General features: G+C 41.4%; 2 protein-coding genes across 2 annotated transcripts in view; both read right to left on the minus strand.

The window, feature by feature from the left end:
• Nucleotides 1-376: 376 nt before the first annotated feature.
• On the minus strand, nt 377-18,698 carry wnt16 (wingless-type MMTV integration site family, member 16). The gene is made up of 4 exons (XM_060903685.1): nt 18,542-18,698; nt 17,541-17,767; nt 9,921-10,207; nt 377-1,261 (listed from the first exon to the last, which is right to left on the minus strand). The coding sequence occupies exons 1-4, from the start codon at nt 18,682-18,684 to the stop codon at nt 797-799; spliced, it is 1,122 nt and encodes a 373-aa protein (XP_060759668.1). The 5' UTR covers nt 18,685-18,698; the 3' UTR covers nt 377-796.
• A 1,139-nt stretch (nt 18,699-19,837) lies between these two features.
• cped1 (cadherin-like and PC-esterase domain containing 1) overlaps nt 19,838-24,260 on the minus strand; it is a 208,136-nt gene continuing 203,713 nt past the window's right edge. The window contains exon 21 of the mRNA XM_060903332.1: nt 19,838-21,478. Within this exon, the coding sequence (XP_060759315.1) occupies nt 21,257-21,478 (222 nt within the window). The 3' untranslated portion in view covers nt 19,838-21,256. The remainder of the gene's footprint in view (nt 21,479-24,260) is intronic.

Genomic DNA, 24,260 nt, shown 5'->3' on the forward strand with positions numbered 1-24,260 from the left:
ACTCAAAAACAAAACCCCCAAAAAATACAAAAAGCAACAAAATATGGAATAAAAGTATTTGATGGTAAGAACGTATCTTTTTTATTTTTCAAGAATTATTATTATTATCATTGCATTTTTCACAAATCGCTACTGTCATTTCGGCAGTTTGTTTACGTTCTAAGCGGAAATGATTTTGTCGGATGTTTCGTATAAAGTTTTTATTGATCAAACTTGCAAAAAATAAAATAAAAACGCTCCGTTTCTCAAAATCCAGTGAATGTGGACAGAATAAAACAGTTATTCCACTCAATCTCGTCGTACATGGCTTATAGCCAACTTGGTGCTACGCGTCTCGTCAGCTATCAGCTCATGTACAACTTGATTTCGTGGAATAGCTGTTATATATTAACAAACATAATTGAATCTGAATTTGATCAGACTTTATCCTACTTTAGAATCCAATCCAGATGGGATCCCAGAGTTTTGGCTTGGCTATGTTGTCCATTATCTTTTTTTGTATTTATGGCCAAGTCTTATAAGGGAAACTGTTCATTAGAAGAGGATGAGTTTATCCCTTTATCACAAAGCCACTTCAGTCCTCAGTTCTCATAGTAACACTCAGTACTCTGGTAACGCTTCATCAACTTCCTGAGGATCCATCAAGCAAGTGAAGGTGCCACTGAACAAAGCTTTGGAGACGAATGAAATGCAAAGAGGTACAGGGAAGGAAGTGAAACTAGAACCCACATCATCTCCCGTCAAACTTCACCTCTTTCCATGTCTCCTTATATCTCCCAGTCCTCGGCTCGTCCCTTTATTTGCATGTGTGAATGTCATTCATAGTCTCGCAGCGTCTGCAGCGGACATAGCAGCACCAGATGAACTTGCACTCGCAGCGCTCCACATGACGCACCACATGTGTGTTGTATCCGCGGCCGCAGCACAACAAATTGCAGCCGTCCGGCCCGGCAGATGTGCGGTTACAGCGACGCCCCCGAGTCCCGGCCACGCCCAACCGCCGGTCCTCTACACAATAATTGGGTGACTTGTTGAGGAAGATGAGCTCCTCCCGGCTGATGGGTATGTGCCGCTGTTCCTTTTCCTTGCGACGAAACTTGCGCTTGGTGCGTTCTAGCACCTGTACGCTATTCTCATAACGGTCCTTTAGGTAGTTGCCTACCCGCTCAAAGGATGCCATGGTCTTCCAGCATGTCTTTACAGCACAGGAGCCTGAGACGCCATGACAGCGGCAGTCCGTCCACATTGTCTTGGCTACAGCCTGCGTAAGAAAGGAGGACATTAGTGGCTCAGGGTTAACCTGAATTCATATCAGACAAATGTTTCTCCATGTTGGTGTAAAATCATAGTGGACAAACATTTTGTGATGCAATCTCAGATCGCAGTCATTACATCTTCATTCTCATTATCTCTAGCCGCTTTATCCTGTTCTACAGGGTCGCAGGCAAGCTGGAGCCTATCCCAGCTGACTATGGGCGAAAGGCGGGGTACACCCTGGACAAGTCGCCAGGTCATCACAGGGCTGACACATAGACACAGACAACCATTCACACTCACATTCACACCTACGGTCAATTTAGAGTCACCAGTTAACCTAACCTGCATGTCTTTGGACTGTGGGGGAAACCGGAGCACCCGGAGGAAACCCACGCGGACACGGGGAGAACATGCAAACTCCGCACAGAAAGGCCCTCGCCGGCCACGGGGCTCGAACCCGGACCTTCTTGCTGTGAGGCGACAGCGCTAACCACTACACCACCGTGCCGCCCCATTACATCTTTGTAGATGATAATTTTAAATAAAAACACAGTAGAGATAGAGTGTGGTTTTGTGATTTCAGTGGATTTCGATGGAATTTACACTTGACTCACACACCCAAGTGAAAAAGTGATTAGAGAAGATGAGTGAAACAGGCAACACGACATGTGAGCTCAAGTTTGATGTGATGCACCAAGCATGAATTGACCTTTAGTCAGATCATGGATATATCGTACACAGCAATGAAAACACATGCACTAAGAGAAGGGCTTCAAGCCAAATCTTACGCAATACATTGTGGTGAACAGACATCCTGCATTTCAAACAAAGCGGTAAATCAAACAAATAAATAAACAAATAAATGTCATTCACCAGAGTGATTTACACGCTTTCTTTTTACGGCCTACACTCACCGGCCACTTTGTTCGGAACACCCATACACGTGCCGTTTTCTGCAGTTCTCTAATCAGCCAGTCCCTTGATGCATACAATGATGCAGATACAAATCAAGAGCTTCCGTTAATGTTCACGTCTTCAAACATCAGAATGGGAAAAAACTGTGATCTCAAGGTGTGACTTTCTTTCACCATGGCATGGGTGTCGGTTTGAGCCAGATGCACTGGTTCAAGGGCATTTCTATTCTAGCTATTGAAAAGACCACAGGCTAAGTCAAGTTTCCCAGAGGCTTGTATTTTTTTAAAGGAGATTGGCACAGATAGGTTGGCGAGGTTATATCTAACTTTACAAGAAATATCATCACCCACACACATTCAAAGGTTATGTGTTGGTAAACCTGTTGAAAACAAACTACAAACATAGACACCTTGAACTACAGTTCCCAAGAACCACAGCGCCCCCGTTACCAGCCTATTGAGGTATTTCACCTGACGTAACAGGGTCACGTGATGCCCCGGTGTCCGCCATTTTGAAAGTCAAGCTAGCTAATGTCAACAACATAGTAGCTAGTATGTTACTGTAGCAATGTTTACGTTCAGTCATTTGGATGACTGTTAAAACCTTTCAGTCTCAAGTTTTTCCTTTACTGTATTTACTAGTTTACTGTAATTATGATTCGGCAGCTATTTACACCGGATCCAGTGTAAATAGCTGCCGGAGCGTGCTCCGGCTTGCTCCCCCTCAAATTAAGCAGCGCGCTCCGGCTTGCTCCCCCTCAAATTAAGCAGCGCGCTCCGGCTTGCTCCCGGAGCACTCCGGGAGCAAGCCGGAGCGCGCTGCTTAATTTGAGGGGGAGGAAGCCGGCGCGCGCTCCGGCAGCTATTTACACTGGATCCGATGTAAATAGCTGCCGGATCATAATTACAGTAAACTAGTAAATACAGTAAAGGAAAAACTTGAGGCTGAAAGGTTTTAACAGTCATCCAAATGACTGAACGTAAACATTGCTACAGTAACATACTAGCTACTATGTTGCTGACATTAGCTAGTGCTAACAGCTAGCTGCTAGTACACTGCTACAACACAGACACCGACCCTAATAATACAGTTCTTGGTCATTGCCTGGTAACAGCAAATTTATAACGGGCCATGTCTCAACAGACTAAGAAGTTATTTCAATGACATTTAATAACATTTTGTTTATCCTGAGGACTGAAAGTAAATGAAAATGTGAACAAACCTTAGCTGTAATAAGATGGCGACCACCGGCTCCAGGGACGACCCGCTGATGTAGGCATGTTACCCAGCCTGACACAAAATATTTGTAGGCATCCAAACTCTTATACGCTTTCAGATCAATACCTGTGTATGGCGATGGGTTTTTAACGACATAGGTATACAGATCATGTGGGCAGAAGTCAGGTAAAGACGAGGGCTTCGTGTACTTCCGTACGTCAGTGAACAATCCTGGTGGAAGCAGGTAAACGTCGTTCTCTAAGCCTGCTAACCTCAATTTTTGCAAATACCTCTCCCTCTGCTCGCCCTGTAAATGCCCTACGTCGCTGGATAGTGAAGGTGTTTTCTGCATCTCGCTCCTTTTTCTTTTATGTTTTTCGTTTGTCGTCTTCCTCGCATTCAAACTGATTCGAGCCGTGACGTCCAAAATGGCAGCCTAACGATGCATCACATGACTTGGTCACGTGGGTGAAAAACCTCAATTGAAATCAGTCGTCACTCGTCTCCCTAATTACCGGTCTCCCTATTTAAGCTTCCCTCACATACACACACACCCCATCACGAAGTATTGTTCTGCGCTCAGTTCATACCAAGCCTTGTATTTTCTGACTACCTCTTGTATTTCTGACTCTTTGCTATTTCCCTCACATTTTCACTCTGTCTTCCCTTTACTACGTTGTTCGCTGATCGCCCGACCCTCGCTAGTTTACCGACTCCGATTCCAGTCTCACGTCTTTGCTTTGTTTACAGTTTGCACCCCGCTCTCCTCTGCACATACATCCGTAAGTGCCTGCATTCTGACAGGATGACATCTTTATTAGTGTGGTTTTTTTGCACTGCTGTTTTTAAACGTATGTACTTCATTTTCTGTCTCCTTATCATTAGGTTATCATCATCAACACCAATAATGTCTCAGGAAATTGACGCATGAGTCAACTGACTTAAATATCACTAGTAAAATTTATTTTATCTCCTTTAGGACCACAGAGACAAATTCTAAGCTATGTTATTATATTGCAACATTCAAAATCCCAGATGACATCCCATCTCACAAGACTATGATCATATAAATATGTCTTCCAAGTTTCTCTCACACACACGCACACAAATACCACTTTCTCCAATGCAGCCAGGCTCAGTTGACTGCAGCAGCTCATTTGTAGTATCTGGACAACACAAATTTATGTTGACATTCATATTGCGTGGCAAAACAAAAAAACTATTTTATCCCAAGACGTGACTAATATACCAAAGGCTGGCTATGGGATAGTCGGCTGGCTGGTTCTGCGTAGGCTCCATGTAGCATTAAACATGATTAAATTATGTCAGGGCAATTATTGGTGTCTACATGAACACAAATTGTTGTTGACCTGTTAAATAAACTTAGTCGAGGCAAATAGAGCACCACTGTAGATAGTCATTAAACCAATGTTTCTCAACCACTGGGCTGCGAAGCGCTATCTAGTGGGCCACGATTTTTTTTTTCCGAGTTGAAGCTAATTTTTACTCGTAGTAGGGTCCATTTGCTGGGTTGCATCTGACATCACATCCGCCTCATTAAGCTACGGTCACACTACAGCTCGCAATGCTTTGTGATGGGTTATCGATGAAAATGAGGCATTTTGCTGGCAATATACATGCGAGCTAAAAATTGTGGTCATACAGCAGGTGAACATTTGACTGTCACGCCTTTGCGTGCTTGAGTCTGGTGCAGCTCGGACCCAGTCATTATTGGAAACACCTGATACTGATTTGAGCGCAATCAAGACGCACAGATACAGATGCTGTTTTCACAGAGACTTTGCGAAATATTATCATTATCCCCGTCACATTTGTTTCTAACCATGTTTATAACGCTGTTTAAATACTCTGCTTTATGATTCTACTTTCTGTTTTCCTTTCGTTTTTGTAAATATCACGCCTGATAATAAACACTCTTCCTGCACTTAGATCCGTCTACCACCGTCTATCTTGTAGTGTCCTGATCCCCAGATCTTTAACCCAGCCACATATAAAAAGTTGTACACTTCCATGCTCTTCCAGGTTTTCATCTGTTTGTCTGTGCACGATATCTGCAGCACCAGGTAGTTTGAGATGTCGGGGAACTCAATTGATGGATAATTTTCCAACTTGTAGGAAAAATCCTTCTTTGTTAGCGTGTAAGGATCGAATCCCATTGAGCGGTTTCTATATCCACTTCTTGGTTTTAATAACTTGCTTGTTTGCTGAACACAAACATGGCAATAAGTCTCATCTCATTCTCTCTAGCCGCTTTATCCTGTTCTACAGGGTCGCAGGCAAGCTGGAGCCTATCCCAGCTGACTACGGGCGAAAGGCGGGGTACACCCTGGACAAGTCGCCAGGTCATCGCAGGGCTGACACATAGACACAGACAACCATTCACACTCACATTCACACCTACGGTCAATTTAGAGTCACCAGTTAACCTAACCTGCATGTCTTTGGACTGTGGGGGAAACCGGAGCACCCGGAGGAAACCCACGCGGACACGGGGCTCAAACCCGGACCTTCTTGCTGTGAGGCGACAGCGCTAACCACTACACCACCGTGCCGCCCATGGCAATAAGTTCTTGTGTTAATGGACCAGACTCCACTTTTGGATCATTAATCCCTTTTGACTGAGAATGCCCTGCATGCATGGTTTAATGTTGGCTTCTGGCACATCCATACAGTTTTAAATACAATACCGACAATTAAAAACAATTTGTTTTTATTGCATTTATTTAATTCCTGGGCTCCCATCTGTAACAGGGCGTGATGTTGCATTCCGTTAATAGCCAAAATAATTGGGGATCTTTTGTAATGGGCCCCGACTCATTACAAGTATGAATAGGTGGGCCTTAAAGTAGAAAAGGTTGAGAACCCCTGTATTAAACCACTCAAACTTTTGAGCAAGCCTGGCATACTAATCATACAGACCCTATCCTGTAAATTTAACATAACCAGGCTACACGGAGCAGGTTTTGTGCATCAACATAATTCAATAGGTTACATTTTTTGATCCATTCTATATAAAACACCCACGCTTGATGACTTACCATCTGTTTTCACCTTGAAAAATCCAACAATAGTGGCTTGTTGTCTTTTTTTTAAGTCGTCTTCCGATCAGTTCTGAATGTTCTTCTTCTGTTGGTGGTTACCAAAATCTTGAATGTGCACTGTACAGCGCTCAATTATGTCCCTACCCCCTTCACGTTTCATTCACACACTCACGCCCTCCATTTTGTTTCAAATTTGTATCCCACAATGCCTTGCGTGAACAGGGAAAGCCCACCACATGATGCATGATGTACAACCCCGATTCCAAAAAAGTTGGGACAAAGTACAAATTGTAAATAAAAACAATGCAATGATGTGGAAGTTTCAAAATTCCATATTCAGAATAGAACATAGATGACATATCAAATGTTTAAACTGAGAAAATGTATCATTTAAAGAGAAAAATTAGGTGATTTTAAATTTCATGACAACAACACATCTCAAAAAAGTTGGGACAAGGCCATGTTTACCACTGTGAGACATCCCCTTTTCTCTTTACAACAGTCTGTAAACGTCTGGGGACTGAGGAGACAAGTTGCTCAAGTTTAGGGATAGGAATGTTAACCCATTCTTGTCTAATGTAGGATTCTAGTTGCTCAACTGTCTTAGGTCTTTTTTGTCGTATCTTCCGTTTTATGATGTGCCAAATGTTTTCTATGGGTGAAAGATCTGGACTGCAGGCTGGCCAGTTCAGTACCCGGACCCTTCTTCTACGCAGCCATGATGCTGTAATTGATGCAGTATGTGATTTGGCATTGTGATGTTGGAAAATGCAAGGTCTTCCCTGAAAGAGACGTCGTCTGGATAGGAGCATATGTTGCTCTAGAACCTGGATATACCTTTCAGCATTGATGGTGTCTTTCCAGATGTGTAAGCTGCCCATGCCACACGCACTAATGCAACCCCATACCATCAAAGATGCAGGCTTCTGAACTGAGCGCTGATAACAACTCGGGTCGTCCTTCTCCTCTTTAGTCCGAATGACACGGCGTCCCTGATTTCCATAAAGAACTTCAAATTTTGATTCGTCTGACCACAGAACAGTTTTCCACTTTGCCACAGTCCATTTTAAATGAGCCTTGGCCCAGAGAAGACCTCTGTGCTTCTGGATCATGTTTAGATACGGCTTCTTCTTTGAACTATGGAGTTTTAGCTGGCAATGGCGGATGGCACGGTGAATTGTGTTCACAGATAATGTTCTCTGGAAATATTCCTGAGCCCATTTTGTGATTTCCAATACAGAAGCATGCCTGTATGTGATGCAGTGCCGTCTAAGGGCCTGAAGATCACGGGCACCCAGTATGGTTTTCCGGCCTTGACCCTTACGCACAGAGATTCTTCCAGATTCTCTGAATCTTTTGATGATGTTATGCACTGTTGATGATGATATGTTCAAACTCTTTGCAATTTTACACTGTCGAACTCCTTTCTGATATTGCTCCACTATTTGTCGGCGCAGAATTAGGGGGATTGGTGATCCTCTTCCCATCTTTACTTCTGAGAGCCGCTGCCACTCCAAGATGCTATTTTTATACCCAGTCATGTTAATGACCTATTGCCAATTGGCCTAGTGAGTTGCAATTTTGGTCCTTCAGCTGTTCCTTTTTTGTACCTTTAACTTTTCCAGCCTCTTATTGCCCCTGTCCCAACTTTTTTGAGATGTGTTGCTGTCATGAAATTTCAAATGAGCCAATATTTGGCATGAAATTTCAAAATGTCTCACTTTCGACATTTGATATGTTGTCTATGTTCTACTGTGAATACAATATCAGTTTTTGAGGTTTGTAAATTATTGCATTCCGTTTTTATTTACAATTTGTACTTTATCCCAACTTTTTTGGAATCGGGGTTGTAGTATCTTGAATTGGGTCACGGTGAAGCAGGAAAAAATAGCGGAGAATTTAGAGCCACATGGCCCTAAATTCATTAATTGTTCTATTAAAAAAACGAATAAAATTGGAAGTCTGTGATTCGAATTCAGTAGCTTTCGGTCCACTAAACAAAAATAATTGAGTATCAAGGATTTTTATTTTTTATTTTTATGACCTACACTTGAAAAATCTGAAAGGCAGTCTACCTTTAAAATTGCTGCAGTTAAAGTAATCTGTATTTCTTATTTTATTTCTTTATCCCGCTCTCTTAAAATGGTTTCTTTTCAGTTTTGGCTCATGTCCAAGGCACCTGTATGGCTCTTATCCATACATTCACAGGGATGTTCTATAAAGGGTTAGGGTTACGGCTGTACAAAATAAACAGCTTAGAATTGACTAGCGAGGGTTTGGACACAGTGAAAAGCTATCAGTACAACTATGGAAACAAAGTTGTTTTTAAGAGAAACTATGCAATTTCTCAGCTGACAGAGAACTTTTAATAAGTATCAACCAGATCTTATAAGGTTCTTCTTCGTCAGTTGTTCCATAGCCAGCAAGGGGCACCATTGATGACATTTTAACAGTCCATCATTGGTGTGTATTAAGATTTTAAATATTAAAGCAGTTAAGTGAATTAGACTTATCGTATTAAGTTCTGAGCATTCTAGTCTTAAGTAGACTGCACAGTTTTTGTTTAGTTCATTAATTAAGTCGTTCAAGTTGATTGTACTTGACAAATTCATTTTCTCTACTCTTCATAACTTAAACTACTTAAGGCAATCGCTTTACTAAAGTCGTTTAAGTGTACTCAACTTATCCGGGTTTACAGTGATTTAAACTTGGCAGAGCCCATCCCTCTCCAAGCTTAGATTAGATTAGCCAGTTAACCTAACTGCATGTCTTTGGACTGTGGGAGAAACTGGAGCACCTGGAGGAAACCCACACAGACACTGGGAGAACACGCAAACTTGGCCACTGGGCTCGAACCCAGAACCTTCTTGTTGTGAGGCAACAGTGCTACCTACTACACCACCGTGCTGCCGCTTAAAAGGTTAGAGATGCAAAATATCAAAAATAACATCCCTGAAATGTAATATTGATTTGCTCCACAATGTAGGCTTCTTGCTCACACACTATGTAATAATAATAATAATAATAATAATAATAACCCTAACATTGCTGAAATGATAAACATGTTGGAGGAACCCACCCAGAAAATTTCCATAGATATTGGGTAGGTTAAAAAAAATGTTCTATTAAAATTGATATCTGTTAGGTTCTCTCTAATGGTTAGAGAAGCAGTTTTGGGACCAAAAGGTTGCCGGTTCGATTCCCTGGACCAGCAGGAATGGCTGAAGTGCCCTTGAGCAAGGCACCAAACCCCCAACTGCTTCTCAGGCTGCTCTGGGTATGTTATATGTTGCTCTGGATAAGCGCGTCTGCTAAATGCCAATGTAATCATGTCGGGCAAGACAGGTATTTCCTACAGTGTTAGGTCTTACATATTTACTCATAATAATGAGTAGCATATCATGGATATACCCAATGCCATATATTATCACCTAAAAGTTCAGTGGTCACTATCTGTCTGTCTCTCACCTGTCTCCCTGCCTCGCTGTTATGCTGGTTCATCATGAGCAGGGCCTCGTCTCCATGAGCAGAAGCATTCTTTGTTGCATGGTCAATAAAACGGCGGCTGAACCACGTCCCGTAGCCGATATCATCTGAACAGCCGCCCCAGTGCCAGCCCTCAGTTTGTGAGCCACTGCCTGTTAGCGTGGTGTCACACGAGCACTCGGTCATGTTCCCCGCACTGCAGGCCCGGGTTACTGAGTGGACCAGCCCTGCTGCCATAATGGCATAGATGAACGCTGTCTCTTTTGTTCCTGAAAATAAATCACATCAGGTTAGTTTATACATTTTTATATACATTTCTACCTCATGGAACCACTTCCTATACATTTTACTTGCATTAATGACACTGGTTTGTATTAGACGATGTTCAAGGATGTCCATGAGCCACACTTCCTGATATAGAAACTGCATTAATTTTGTGAAATAATAATTTCTCAAATCATCCATGACATATTCAGCAGGAGGTTTGGTTTTCAAATGTGACCAGGAAAGGGAGAAACTGACAAAATAAAGTTGAACAAACACATTAAAAACCTTCATCTGTGTAAGAAAGAAGACACATGACTTACATTTTTAACCTTCAGATTAAAGAAAGCAACAACAGAGTTTCTAAAGTTTCTAAAAAAAAAAAAAAGGATGTTGGAGTAAACAATCCACCTTGTTCTCGTTATTTTACCCATGACTGTACAACCCCAATTCCAAAAAAGTTGGGACAAAGTACAATTGTAAATAAAAACGGAATGCAATAATTTACAAATCTCAAAAACTGATATTGTATTCACAATAGAACATAGACAACATATCAAATGTCGAAAGTGAGACATTTTGAAATTTCATGCCAAATATTGGCTCATTTGAAATTTCATGACAGCAACACATCTCAAAAAAGTTGGGACAGGGGCAATAAGAGGCTGGAAAAGTTAAAGGTACAAAAAAGGAACAGCTGGAGGACCAAATTGCAACTCATTAGGTCAATTGGCAATAGGTCATTAACATGACTGGGTATAAAAAGAGCATCTTGGAGTGGCAGCGGCTCTCAGAAGTAAAGATGGGAAGAGGATCACCAATCCCCCTAATTCTGCGCCGACAAATAGTGGAGCAATATCAGAAAGGAGTTCGACAGTGTAAAATTGCAAAGAGTTTGAACATATCATCATCTACAGTGTGTAATATCATCAAAAGATTCAGAGAATCTGGAAGAATCTCTGTGCGTAAGGGTCAAGGCCGGAAAACCATACTGGGTGCCCGTGATCTTCGGGCCCTTAGACGGCACTGCATCACATACAGGCATGCTTCTGTATTGGAAATCACAAAATGGGCTCAGGAATATTTCCAGAGAACATTATCTGTGAACACAATTCACCGTGCCATCCGCCGTTGCCAGCTAAAACTCTATAGTTCAAAGAAGAAGCCGTATCTAAACATGATCCAGAAGCGCAGACGTCTTCTCTGGGCCAAGGCTCATTTAAAATGGACTGTGGCAAAGTGGAAAACTGTTCTGTGGTCAGACGAATCAAAATTTGAAATTCTTTATGGAAATCAGGGACGCCGTGTCATTCGGACTAAAGAGGAGAAGGACGACCCGAGTTGTTATCAGCGCTCAGTTCAGAAGCCTGCATCTCTGATGGTATGGGGTTGCATTAGTGCGTGTGGCATGGGCAGCTTACACATCTGGAAAGACACCATCAATGCTGAAAGGTATATCCAGGTTCTAGAGCAACATATGCTCCCATCCAGACGACGTCTCTTTCAGGGAAGACCTTGCATTTTCCACCATCACAATGCCAAACCACATACTGCATCAATTCTATGGCATCATGGCTGCATAGAAGAAGGGTCCGGGTACTGAACTGGCCAGCCTGCAGTCCAGATCTTTCACCCATAGAAAACATTTGGCGCATCATAAAACGGAAGATACGACAAAAAAGACCTAAGACAGTTGAGCAACTAGAATCCTACATTAGACAAGAATGGGTTAACATTCCTATCCCTAAACTTGAGCAACTTGTCTCCTCAGTCCCCAGACGTTTACAGACTGTTGTAAAGAGAAAAGGGGATGTCTCACAGTGGTAAACATGGCCTTGTCCCAACTTCTTTGAGATGTGTTGTTGTCATGAAATTTAAAATCACCTAATTTTTCTCTTTAAATGATACATTTTCTCAGTTTAAACATTTGATATGTCATCTATGTTCTATTCTGAATAAAATATGGAATTTTGAAACTTCCACATCATTGCATTCCGTTTTTATTTACAATTTGTACTTTGTCCCAACTTTTTTGGAATCGGGGTTGTATTTTGCATGCATCTTCTTAACCACTGCTGTTGATGATATGTTATGGACATCTCAGCAAAGCCGGATTAAAAATATCAGCCTGAATGGAGATTAAATCTCAGAATTACAGAGAATTTCACTCTCTGTAATCATCTGACATGACTGTCATTGATAGGCCTCATGAATCTACAGTCTGGGCAAGACAGAAATCAGTCCCAGCTTCTCTTCTTCATGCCATTCTGTGTAATTTTACAACACTTATTTGCGCTTGGGTCCGCAAAAGTAAAAATCGTCCACTTTAAGACCTTATTAACAAGAAATAATGTGATGTCGATGCCAAAAACAATCAGATACGCTGAGTGGGCCTGAACATTTTTGAATATGAATGTTCAGGAAAGGGCGGCATGGTGGTGTGGTGGTTAGCGCTGTCGCCTCACAGCAAGAAGGTCCGGGTTCGAGCCCCGTGGCCGGCGAGGGCCTTTCTGTGCGGAGTTTGCATGTTCTCCCCATGTCCGCGTGGGTTTCCTCCGGGTGCTCCGGTTTCCCCCACAGTCCAAAGACATGCAGGTTAGGTTAACTGGTGACTCTAAATTGAGCGTAGGTGTGAATGTGAGTGTGAATGGTTGTCTGTGTCTATGTGTCAGCCCTGTGATGACCTGGCGACTTGTCCAGGGTGTACCCCGCCTTTCGCCTGTAGTCAGCTGGGATAGGCTCCAGCTTGCCTGTGACCCTGTAGAACAGGATAAAGCGGCTACAGATAATGAGATGAGATTTTCAGGAAATTCATCTTTGAATACCATCATCGGTTCTACACCTACAGACTCTCACTCCTATTCATATACAGTGCAACATGTCAAATCCCAGACAAATTATTGTTAAAGAAGAAGAAGCATTTATTTGTTACATGTACACTCAAACACAATGAAATCCCTCCTCTGCATTTAACCCATCTGAAGCACACACAAGTGAGCAGACACACATACCCAGAGCAGTGGGCAGTTATGCTACAGCACCCAGGGGGCAGTTGGGGTTCGGTGCCTTGCCCAAGGGCACTTCAGCCATGATACAGAGGGAGGGGGGGAAGTGCTGATCATTCACTCAACACCCTCACATTTTTCCTGCTGATCCCAGGAATTGAACCAGCGGCCCTTTGGGCCCAAGGCTGCTTCTAGAACCTTCAGGCCATGGCTGCCCCCAGCCACAATCATAAAAAAAAAAAATCATTTAATTAACTTAAAATTATCATCCATTTCGTGCTCACAGTTACTGAGATTTAAATGGTTTTGCAATGAAAATATGGCTTCCTCTGTAAAAATACAGAAATACATGAATATTATTTTTTGAGTGTACTTTACAATATTTTTGAGTACCCTATCCTTGATTTGCAAGTGACATCAAAGCAAAATAGAAACCGGGATGTCGGCCATGTTGGTGGAGATACAAATACGGGGTCAAGCGACATTCCATACAAAACATAGTCACGCGTGCGCAACTCTCTTCGTTTTTCCACTGCTTTAAGCGTTCTTTTAGCTCTGCCATATCTTTGTGCTGTATATGGTTGTAGTCACAACAGTACTCGTGACCGTGGCACATTCCGATTTTTTAGAATTCGATCTGTGATTCGGAAAGAAGGCGAGCAACCTCTGAGGCTTAGTATGGAGAGGAGACGAGGGGATCAGGACACTTCGTCCAATGACCATTTCATTCAATAGTTAAGACATTTTGTCCAAAACCTTTTTCATATGCCCTATCAATTATATTATATTTCAGGTATTCTGGGGGCGGCACGGTGGTGTAGTGGTTAGCGCTGTCGCCTCACAGCAAGAAGAGCCGGCGAGGGCCTTTCTGTGTGGAGTTTGCATGTTCTCCCCGTGTCCGCGTGGGTTTCCTCCGGGTGCTCCGGTTTCCCCCACAGTCCAAAGACATGCAGGTTAGGTTAACTGGTGACTCTAAATTGACCATAGGTGTGAATGTGAGTGTGAATGGTTGTCTGTGTCTATGTGTCAGCCCTGTGATGACCTGGCGACTTTTCCAGGGTGTACCCCGCCTTTTCGCCCGTAGTCAGCTGGGATAGGCTCCAGCTTGCCTGCGACCCTGTAGAAGGATAAAGCGGCTAGAGATAATGAGATGAGATGAGATGAGGTATTCTGGTGTTTGTGAACGAAAGCCATACAAGAGCGCTGTTTTGTGCCTGAAGATTTAATATGATCCAGCCGGCTTTAAAAATTAATAACTTGGCCAGGGGAGCTTGCAGCGAAGCCAAATTTTACAGGCACCACCTTCTAAGCCTCCCCCTTTGAAAGATCATGGTCTCGGGTCGGAAGGACCACACCTTGGCCTGGGATTCGTGAACGAAGCCACCGTGAGAGCGCTGCTCCGTGCCTGAAGATTTAATATGATCCAGCCGGAACCATTGACATGCAAGCGAGCAGCCTGCAATGACAAGGGAGTGAACTCATCCCAGGGTCAGCAAGTGGCACGGGCCAACATGGTTACGTCCCTTAGTACGCTCTTTATTGTCGAAGCGCACGTACTATGGCACTCATTTGCTTTACAAAAATGTGTTTTTCTTCAGTCAAATTCCGTTGAGAATTCCTCCTTTTTTCGAACAAACAAATACCTGAAATATAAAATAATTGATTGTGCATATGAAAAAGGCTTTGGACGAAATGTCTTAACTATTGGATGAAAGACCTGTATTCATACTTGGTCAGTAGAAGCGTCTTATCTTCAGAAAAGTCTGACTTTTTTAAAATAATATGGGTCCTTCTCTTTGTATCGAATCTTCGCTTGACTGTTCAAATCGTGGTAATACTGAAAAAATTCAGCATTGTTTACAGACACGCTTTCAGTGCCTGCCATCCTAGTTGCTTTGTAGATCCACCATCATGGCAGACGCTCATGACGTAGCACGTTTTGATCACGTGGTTGCAAGTCATTTATTGAGAGAACAGATACACTGACCTATAAACGATTCAGAATTGAAGCAAAGACATTTCCTCTGTTGAATTATCACATGACTTAAAGAAAAGAAAAGAAAAGAAAAGAAAAGAAAAGGGGCTCAGGTTCTGCTTCAGAAATCCTACAGGAGAATCCCAAACTTAATTTTCTTTTAACGAACCTCTCTAAAGGAAGGAGTAAAACATAACAAGGCATGCCGATATACGGAAATAATCAACAACTTGGTACACAGTAAAAATCATAGTGTCAATTTTACTCTTTAAGAGTTGAATTTAACTCTCTGTCGGATAACATTTGGTCCCACTCAAAATCAGTGTAAAATTTACTCTATAGCCAGTGTAAGATTTTTAGAGTTAATTTTACTCTATTTTGTGTCAAAATTAACAATGAGGTGTGTAAAAATATTTAACACTATAGATAGTGTAAGATTTTCAGAGTTAATCTGACTCTATATTGTATTTTCGCGGGGAATCATCACCCTGCAGAGTAGATTTTGTCGTTGTGTGCAAGTGTGAATTAACTCTCACTTTTGACACTACCATTTAGACGATTTTACTCTGCATAGTGTTATAACTACTCTATCCAGAGGAAAATAGGTTTACACTGCAATATTGACACTCCATTTTTTACTGTGTAGTAACACGATTTCCCAAAGTATTTCGTCCTACTAAATTCCTAGCAAACTGCCAATTACCCTTTAAAATTTATTATACATCATAGTTTTTGACGGCACAGTGGTGTAGTGGTTAGCGCTGTCGCCTCACAGCAAGAAGGTCCTGGGTTCGAGCCCCGGGGCTGGCGAGGGCCTTTCTGTGCGGAGTTTGCATGTTCTCCCCGTGTCCGCGTGGGTTTCCTCCGGGTGCTCCGGTTTCCCCCACAGTCCAAAGACATGCAGGTTAGGTTAACTGGTGACTCTAAATTGACCGTAGGTGTGAATGTGAGTGTGAATGGTTGTCTGTGTCTATGTGTCAGCCCTGTGATGACCTGGCGACTTGTCCAGGGTGTACCCTGCCTTTCGCCCGTAGTCAGCTGGGATAGGCTCCAGCTTGCCTGCGACCCTGTAGAAGGATAAAGCGGCTAGAGATAATGAGATGAGATGAGATCATAGTTTTTATCCATTTACAGTTACACAGGGAAACCAGAGAGATGTGCAGCATTCATCTTTTTGAAACGAGCAAAAACAGAAATCTGTGCTGATTACTTCTTGTGAAGTGTGAAACACACATTTATTAAGGCGACTGAAAAACTAGGACTAGACTACGGTACTAAACAGTACTTTTTCAAACCTCAAGCCGACCTACATATTCCAGTCTCTGGTGGTGTGTAATGGTGATATCCTATTTAAAGGTGCAATCGCTGATTTTTATTTTTATTTTTATTCGTGACTTGTCCAAATCATCTGGAAGATATACAGAACATGATTTAAAACATACACACACAATGGATTGAGCCGTGGATTTAGTAAAAGCATCTGAAGTCTCCGAGGAAAACAGAGTTCTGGTCCAGAATTCTTGTTCTGGTTGGTGTTTGAATGCACTTCCAGTCAACCATTTTATAGGCATTTTACAGACTGCTGTAGATCCTGGAGGTGGCGCTTCATGAACATGGGCAGGACTCATTCAAACGACAAACACAGCTAGAGACTTCATCTGTTTTTTTTTTTAATAGACCTAATTTAGGATGCAGTCTTCGAAGATCTGAGAAGTGCTCGGATTAAAACTGAGAGGTCACTTTGACATATCGACTGGAGTACGCTTTCACACTGAGGCAGTTAAATCATTGCTAAATGGCTGTAACTGCAGAGTCAATAGCTGTTTTTAATCAGGCTACAACTTTTTGACAATGATGAAAAAAGAAACCGAGATGTGACATGCCTCAAGATTTTGATATTTTGAACTATCATTAATTTTTAAATGAATTTCCTTTTTATATATATGATATGATATATGACACGATACAGCCACAGAATTCATCCGAGGTCTATAAAGTGCTTTCAGAAAAGGTACCAGACTCTACTTTTCCTTGCTGTTTGTTTGGTACCATGTTCGGTACCTTCATTACACCTGGAAACCTGAACAGATTACACCTCTGCTATTAATTTAATTGAAAAACCAGAAGGAGCACCGATGGACCTTTATCCGAGTTACATAAGCTAGTTACACCTCATGCACCTCTCCAGGTAAAAGATCCATATTAAAAGTACAAAAGAGGGAAAACACAGTTTGGTACATTTATTTCTGCAAGTGTAGTGATTGTGAAGCCTGTTTTTCATCGACTCGTATTTTTGTTTGGAGATGATAAACTAAAAAAGTAAATGGTGGGGTTTTTTTTGTGTGTGGATATCCTCACCGCTAGTGAGCTCGTAGCCAAACACAGACGGCTGTTTGGTGGTGCTGCAGTTCCAGCGCTCGTGTCTGAACTGGGACTGACACTCTGCGATGCCGAGACGTGCTCCGTCTTTAATGCTGGGCAGCAGGTAGGGTTTCTTTTTACATACGTCCTTCTGCTTGCTGGACAGAGGCAAATTAGAGCAGCCCATCCTCTCTACTACTCCCACAGACGTGATGCCCAGCCACCTGTGCACAAAAGTATGGAAACCTCTTTCAACCTGACTTTTCATAGTAATGAGATCATTTTCTTATCATTATCACTTTCTATCTCATAATAATGATGTTTAGTCAAATGATAATGAGATACTATGTCATAATAATAATGATTTGATTTCATAATAATAATAAATGTATAGGTGGCAAGGTGATATAGTGGTTAGCGCTGTTGCCTCATAGCAAGGAAGGTTCTGGGTTCGAGCCCAGTACCCGATGAGGGCCTTTCTGTGTAGAGTTTGCATGTTCTCCCCGTGTCTGCGTGGGTTTCCTTTCCTCCACAGTCCAAAGACATGCAGGTTAGGCTAATTGGTGGCTCTAAATTGACCGTAGGTGTGAGTGTGAGTGTGAATGGTTGTTTGTCTCTATGTCGCAGCCGTGAGATGATCTGGCGACTTGTCCAGGGTGTACCCCGCGTCTCACCTATAGTCAGCTGGGATAGGCTCCAGCTTGCCCATGACCCTGCACAGGATAAGCAGCTACAGATAATGGATATATAAGTAGATAGTAATATGTTCTCATTATTATGACATAGTAAGTAAAATATATTATGATATGACAGATATATGACTTTTTTTTCCCAAACAGTCTTCCATAAGAACGTCTAATGATTAAAAAAAAAACACACACACACAACAACAACAAACAAATAAACAAAGGATGCACTCTGCCTGAATGTAAGTCATTTTTCTACAACGCACCCAGGAAACAACAGAGAAGATAAAATAAAGATATCAGAGTACTCACATCCAGCTTCCCTGACAGCATGCCGGATAACCTGAGAGCAAGAGGAATAAGGAAAGCTGGAACACATGTAATCCCCAGCCGCTGCTCTTCTCCATGACCGCCTCATTTAACAGGAGGACTGCAGCTCCATGGAGCAACTCCATCAGAGATCACATCAGTAATCCTTTCTCTCTGTGAGATTTCTTTCTTTCTTTGTTACGTCACACTCATCCATTCAGTCCCACAGCTGTCAACCCCTGTCTCCTCTCTCAGGCGCGTGCGCTACTGCGCCTCAAAGCGCTTTGAACTTTTTCCCCTCTGCTGCGCGCTGCCGCGTCCTGATTGGACAAAAGTTATATGAATATTCATAAGGCGCTCTGATTCTGTGCGCTGATTGGACGGCAGGAGGTTAAACCCGCTTGTCCAAGTATGTAGTGAGAGAAACGCCTTTTATTGCGACCTCAAAAAAAGAGAAAACGCGATCACGTCACTAATCAACTTACATAATTTAGTTTTTAGAGGGAAAAAAAAAGGAGTTAAATCCGGACAAGATGGTGCACAAAAAGTATAATAATAATAATCACCATTTGTTGTTGTTCTTGCTATCATCATCATTATCATCATCATCTGTCTTGTTGTTAACAATAATAATCATAATAATAATTGATTATTATGATTATTATTATTATTAGTTGTTCTTGCTCTTATTTTCAGCATCCTCATTATTTGTATTATTGTTGTTAATAATAATAATAATAATAATAATAATAATAATAATAATAGTGATATTATGTTGTTGCTCTTATTATTTGTATTATTGTTGTTAATAATAATATCACTATTATTATTATATTATTATTATTCACAAGTGTGTGATGAATAAAGTTGTGCTTTCTTTCTTTCTCTTTCTTATTATATTGTTACTAATACAAATAATGATAATGAGCAAGAACAACAAAAACTAATAATAATAATAATAATAATAATAGTGGACAAGTAGGACAAAAAGGTGAATGACGTTCAACCAAACTGTGTAGGTTTTAAATAAGTAATAGGTAAATAGGTAATAAATAGGTTTTGAATATTTTCTTTTTTCCATTTCCATATAATAATCCAGTAATTAATATCATATATTATATTATACTATATGATATTCTGACTATCATATCCTATTATATTCTGACTTTATCCTGTAAAACAGTGTTGAAATGGGCTACATGAATCATAAGATAATTTATCATATCTTTTATTTAAAAAACAAAACAAAAACTCTTGTCCACATCGCCTTTCCTGATAAGTAATCTCCATACATTCTGATCAACTTGGATGAACAGCAATTTTATTACAAAAACACAGAGAAACATCCAGACATATGTGAACAGAGACTACACACCAGAAATACACTCTCTCTCTCTCTCTCTCTCTCTCTCTCTCTCTCAGTGCCTAGTTTAGGTTTCAAACTCGGTTTGGTTTAATTATTAAACAATATTAATACATATTAAATACAATACAATAACACAAATTACAAACTGCAGAACTTTCCAGATGGGAACCAATTAAAAAACAAAAACAAACAAAAAAAGAAATCTCTGATTCCTTTAATTCTTCAGCACTTCAGAAAAGTCAAATACCTTTCAGTTTTCTCCTAAATGTAGACATGTTCTTCCAAAAATATACTGTATACTGTTCAGATTTCCAATTACTGGTGCCACCATGACAAAAGCAATCCTCATTCATAATCCAGGCCAAAATGACATCACATTATAATTTATTTTTATGTAGAATAATTTTGGACTTGCTCCTAATTTGAGAATATTTGAATTGTGCATTTATTTAACTTGATTTTTTTAAATGGTAGTATAAAATGTAATTTAAAAAAAAGAAGAAAAATGGTCAAATTGACACCTACAGTGTTGATCTCGAAGACCTCTGGCTGGGTGGCATCGACCAAACAGCAGCCATCTCACATCACAGCATCAGGCTATTAAACAATTTCACCGCGTTTAGAAACAACCTTCATGACCTAGAATAGCTACAAGATGGGATAGGAATAATTTATGCCATGTTTAAATCACTATAATCTCCTTGCAATCGCTCTGAGACCAGTAAAGTCAATGTTCCTCATAATGTGTGAATATAAATGTGAGGAAATTCAGGTAGGCATGCCAGCATTCCAGGGCAAAGTAGAAATTCATCAGCTACCTGAAACAATACAGCTTTTTCATAGTTTATATATATATTTTACACTGATAATATTACATAGGCCATTAAAGGCTTGGAAATAAAAAAAAAAACATCTGTAGAAAAATATATGGGCTTTAGAAAATGTGAGGTAAACGTAATCTTCATAAGACCTTTGGTATAAACGCAGCTTAGCACTTGTGAGGGATTGAGCTTGGGGTTAAACGCAAGACTTCACAGAGCCACCCGAGCTTCCATAAAAGTGACAAGCCGAAGCCATGTGACATCAAAGGCACTCCCGGAAAGCCATGGAACCTTTCCAGAAACATCCTGGGAACGTTACGTGGACATTGTGGAAAGGTTTCACAGCCGGCATCGACCACACACTGGAACTAAGGTGCAGCTGCTGAAGTCATTTTGGAAGACTCAAAACACACACACAAACAAGATAATGGCTTCATTTCATACAATTATATACATCCTATGACTGGACGGACAACACACTCCCAACACACACACTTTATTCGCACCAGCTAACAGCTCAGTAAGTCTGTGTCAGTGCTGGCTACTGGTCCCGTTGTGGATATAAGGCATGCACACTCGGCTGAGCAGGATCTCAGAGTACACTTGGTTCACTGCTCCCTTCACGTGATAGGATGAATTGGGTCGAGACGTCGGCTCTGGCCTCGTGCTCGTCACACTCACACTCTCTCCAGCACGGCTCACTAGCTGGAGCTTTTTGTAGGCAGGCACTGTGGGAAGTGACAGCTTTCCAACCTGAAGGAACACAGTGACAACATTGTACTGGGGTTAATGAGATCAGCTGGTGTTGAAGCCATTTGCTCTGGTGGTATTAGTGAGCAAGATGTGGTATCTAAATTAAAATCCAAACTATCCTGTTGTGTTTGGTTCTCGAAGACCGGAAATCTCACATCCATGTTTATAGTTGCTTTGATAAGCAATCAAAATACTATATTACTGAGTTCTCATTGGTATTCACTTGTTTGACTGGTCACTTGAATTGAATGGGTTTAATCCAAATCTTAGTAACATCACAAACCTAAATAAAATAAATAAATAAATAAATAAAATACACACACACACAATATTGTGTGCCATCTGAGAAACAAATGGCATTAAAACAGCTATAAACAGCCGTTCCTTCATCATTGCTTCTCAGTTTTCCTTTTCCTTTGAAGATAATAAGACAAAACGACATGATGCATGTCACGTCACTGAGTCCTCTAGACTCTCCAGGGGCATAAAGACCATTTCCTGAAGACTCTCCAATGGTGTAAAAAAAAATAAGGACCCCTACAAAGCAATGACACTGGAGATCATCTCATCTCATCTCATTATCTGTAGCCGCTTTATCCTGTTCTACAGGGTCGCAGGCAAGCTGGAGCTTATCCCAGCTGACTACGGGCGAAAGGCGGGGTACACCCTGGACAAGTCGCCAGGTCATCACAGGGCTGACACATAGACACAGACAACCATTCACACTCACATTCACACCTACGCTCAATTTAGAGTCACCAGTTAACCTAACCTGCATGTCTTTGGACTGTGGGGGAAACCGGAGCACCCGGAGGAAACCCACGCGGACACGGGGAGAACATGCAAACTCCACACAGAAAGGCCCTCGCCGGCCCCGGGGCTCGAACCCGGACCTTCTTGCTGTGAGGCGACAGCACTAACCACTACACCACCGTGCCGCCCTCACTGGAGATCAAAAAAACTAAATAAACATTTCCTTCGAGAAAACACAAAATCAATCCGTACACATTTTCTAATCAGTTTATGTGAAGTCGGCACTTGAGAATACAAGTTGCTACTATCAAAATATTAATGTATTATTTCATTTTGGGGGCGGCATGGTGGTGTAGTGGTTAGCGCTGTCGCCTCACAGCAAGAAGGTCCGGGTTCGAGCCCCGTGGCCGGCGAGGGCCTTTCTGTGTGGAGTTTGCATGTTCTCCCCGTGTCCGCGTGGGTTTCCTCCGGGTGCTCCGGTTTCCCCCACAGTCCAAAGACATGCAGGTTAGGTTAACTGGTGACTCTAAATTGACCGTAGGTGTGAATGTGAGTGTGAATGGTTGTCTGTGTCTATGTGTCAGCCCTGTGATGACCTGGCGACTTGTCCAGGGTGTACCCCGCCTTTCGCCCGTAGTCAGCTGGGATAGGCTCCAGCTTGCCTGCGACCCTGTAGAACAGGATAAAGCGGCTACAGATAATGAGATGAGATGAGATTTCATTTTGGGTTCTTTAATGTAAATGAGCTGGAGCTACTGTCAAAGCAGCTGTTACTGAAAATTAATCAACAACTTCTGACCAATCAGAGATGAGAATTCAACTGCACTGGTGTATTAAGCAAGATATCAGAGAATATGTTATAATGAGACACACACGTAATACCTCATTACCTTATCATACACTATGCGTCCATTTTGTTTCCATTATGTTGTACTTCGTACTTATTATAGTTATAATACACAGTTATAAATTTCACTGTCATTTATTTGGTCTTAATATTTGATGCATTAAACCATATATTGACAGCACAATTGGCTTCTCCTTGTTAGTTGAAAAATTCCTTTATCATGAACTCTGACAGTTGACGCTGAAGAAGCCTCATTTTAGGATGCCGTGGAATGCAAACTGATTAGCTTGGGTAAATATTTAGTCAATAAACATGAGGAACACCATATAACCACATACGGCAAATATCTGCCTGATTGCTTGGAATGAAAAAAAAATCCTGCTTTAAATGGAACTATCCTCTTTTATTCTATCCACATTGACTGGATATGAGCAATCGCATGCTCTGATTGGCTACTCTAATACTAGGCTATCTGCTCATATATTGTGAGTAGAGAAAAACAAAATGGCAGTGCGTGTTGCTGAACCAACCGAGGAGGAAATAAAAACTGTACTCAAAAACAAAACTCCAAAAATTATCATCAAGTATTTAAGTATTTACTGAAGGCAATTTTTTATGATCAAAATGTTATTTCTCATTTTATTAAATATCGGAATGCATGTTTGATCACTATTTTGTCACTGCTATAGCAAGTTATGAGTGTTTGAAATATGCTATGTAATATATCAGTCCATATGTCAAAGCAATGGTCGTAAACGAGATTCGTTGAGACCTGTGCGAGACTTCGTAGGACGGAAGTAAAACGTACAGCAGAAATCAAAGTGACCAACATGTGCCAACATTGTCAAAAGACGCGCGCGCCCTCTTTCGAATGCTGACGTAATCAAGCCGGAAGTTTTGTTTGTTTTGATAGCAATCAGGAAAGTTTGAAAAAAGTCGGCAATAATCATCATTTAAACTCATTGTTGTGCAATACTTCGTTTGGAAAACAGTTTTCAAAATGGCGGCACTGACACCTGGCTGACACTTTACGCTTCAAAGTCTCGCACAAGTCTCGTAAAGATCGCGCGGATAAGCGACGCCTGCCATGGACCAAACTAACTAAATTCAATATGACTAAAAACCGAATAGGCCGATAAGTATAATATTTAATTGCAATTAGTTGCCAATACGAGTTACAAT

The sequence above is a fragment of the Neoarius graeffei genome, chromosome 21, assembly GCF_027579695.1.
Source record: "Neoarius graeffei isolate fNeoGra1 chromosome 21, fNeoGra1.pri, whole genome shotgun sequence".
NCBI lineage: Eukaryota > Metazoa > Chordata > Actinopteri > Siluriformes > Ariidae > Neoarius > Neoarius graeffei.

Excerpts from the sequence above, each read along its gene's own strand:
- wnt16 (XM_060903685.1), bottom strand. The coding sequence starts at position 18,684 with ATGGAGTTGCTCCATGGAGCTGCAGTCCTCCTGTTAAATGAGGCGGTC. Across the intron at positions 17,768-18,541 it reads TGCTGTCAGGGAAGCTGGAT|GTGGCTGGGCATCACGTCTG; the intron begins GTGAGTACTCTG and ends TTTTGTGCACAG. Across the intron at positions 10,208-17,540 it reads TGGCTACGAGCTCACTAGCG|GAACAAAAGAGACAGCGTTC; the intron begins GTGAGGATATCC and ends ATTTATTTTCAG.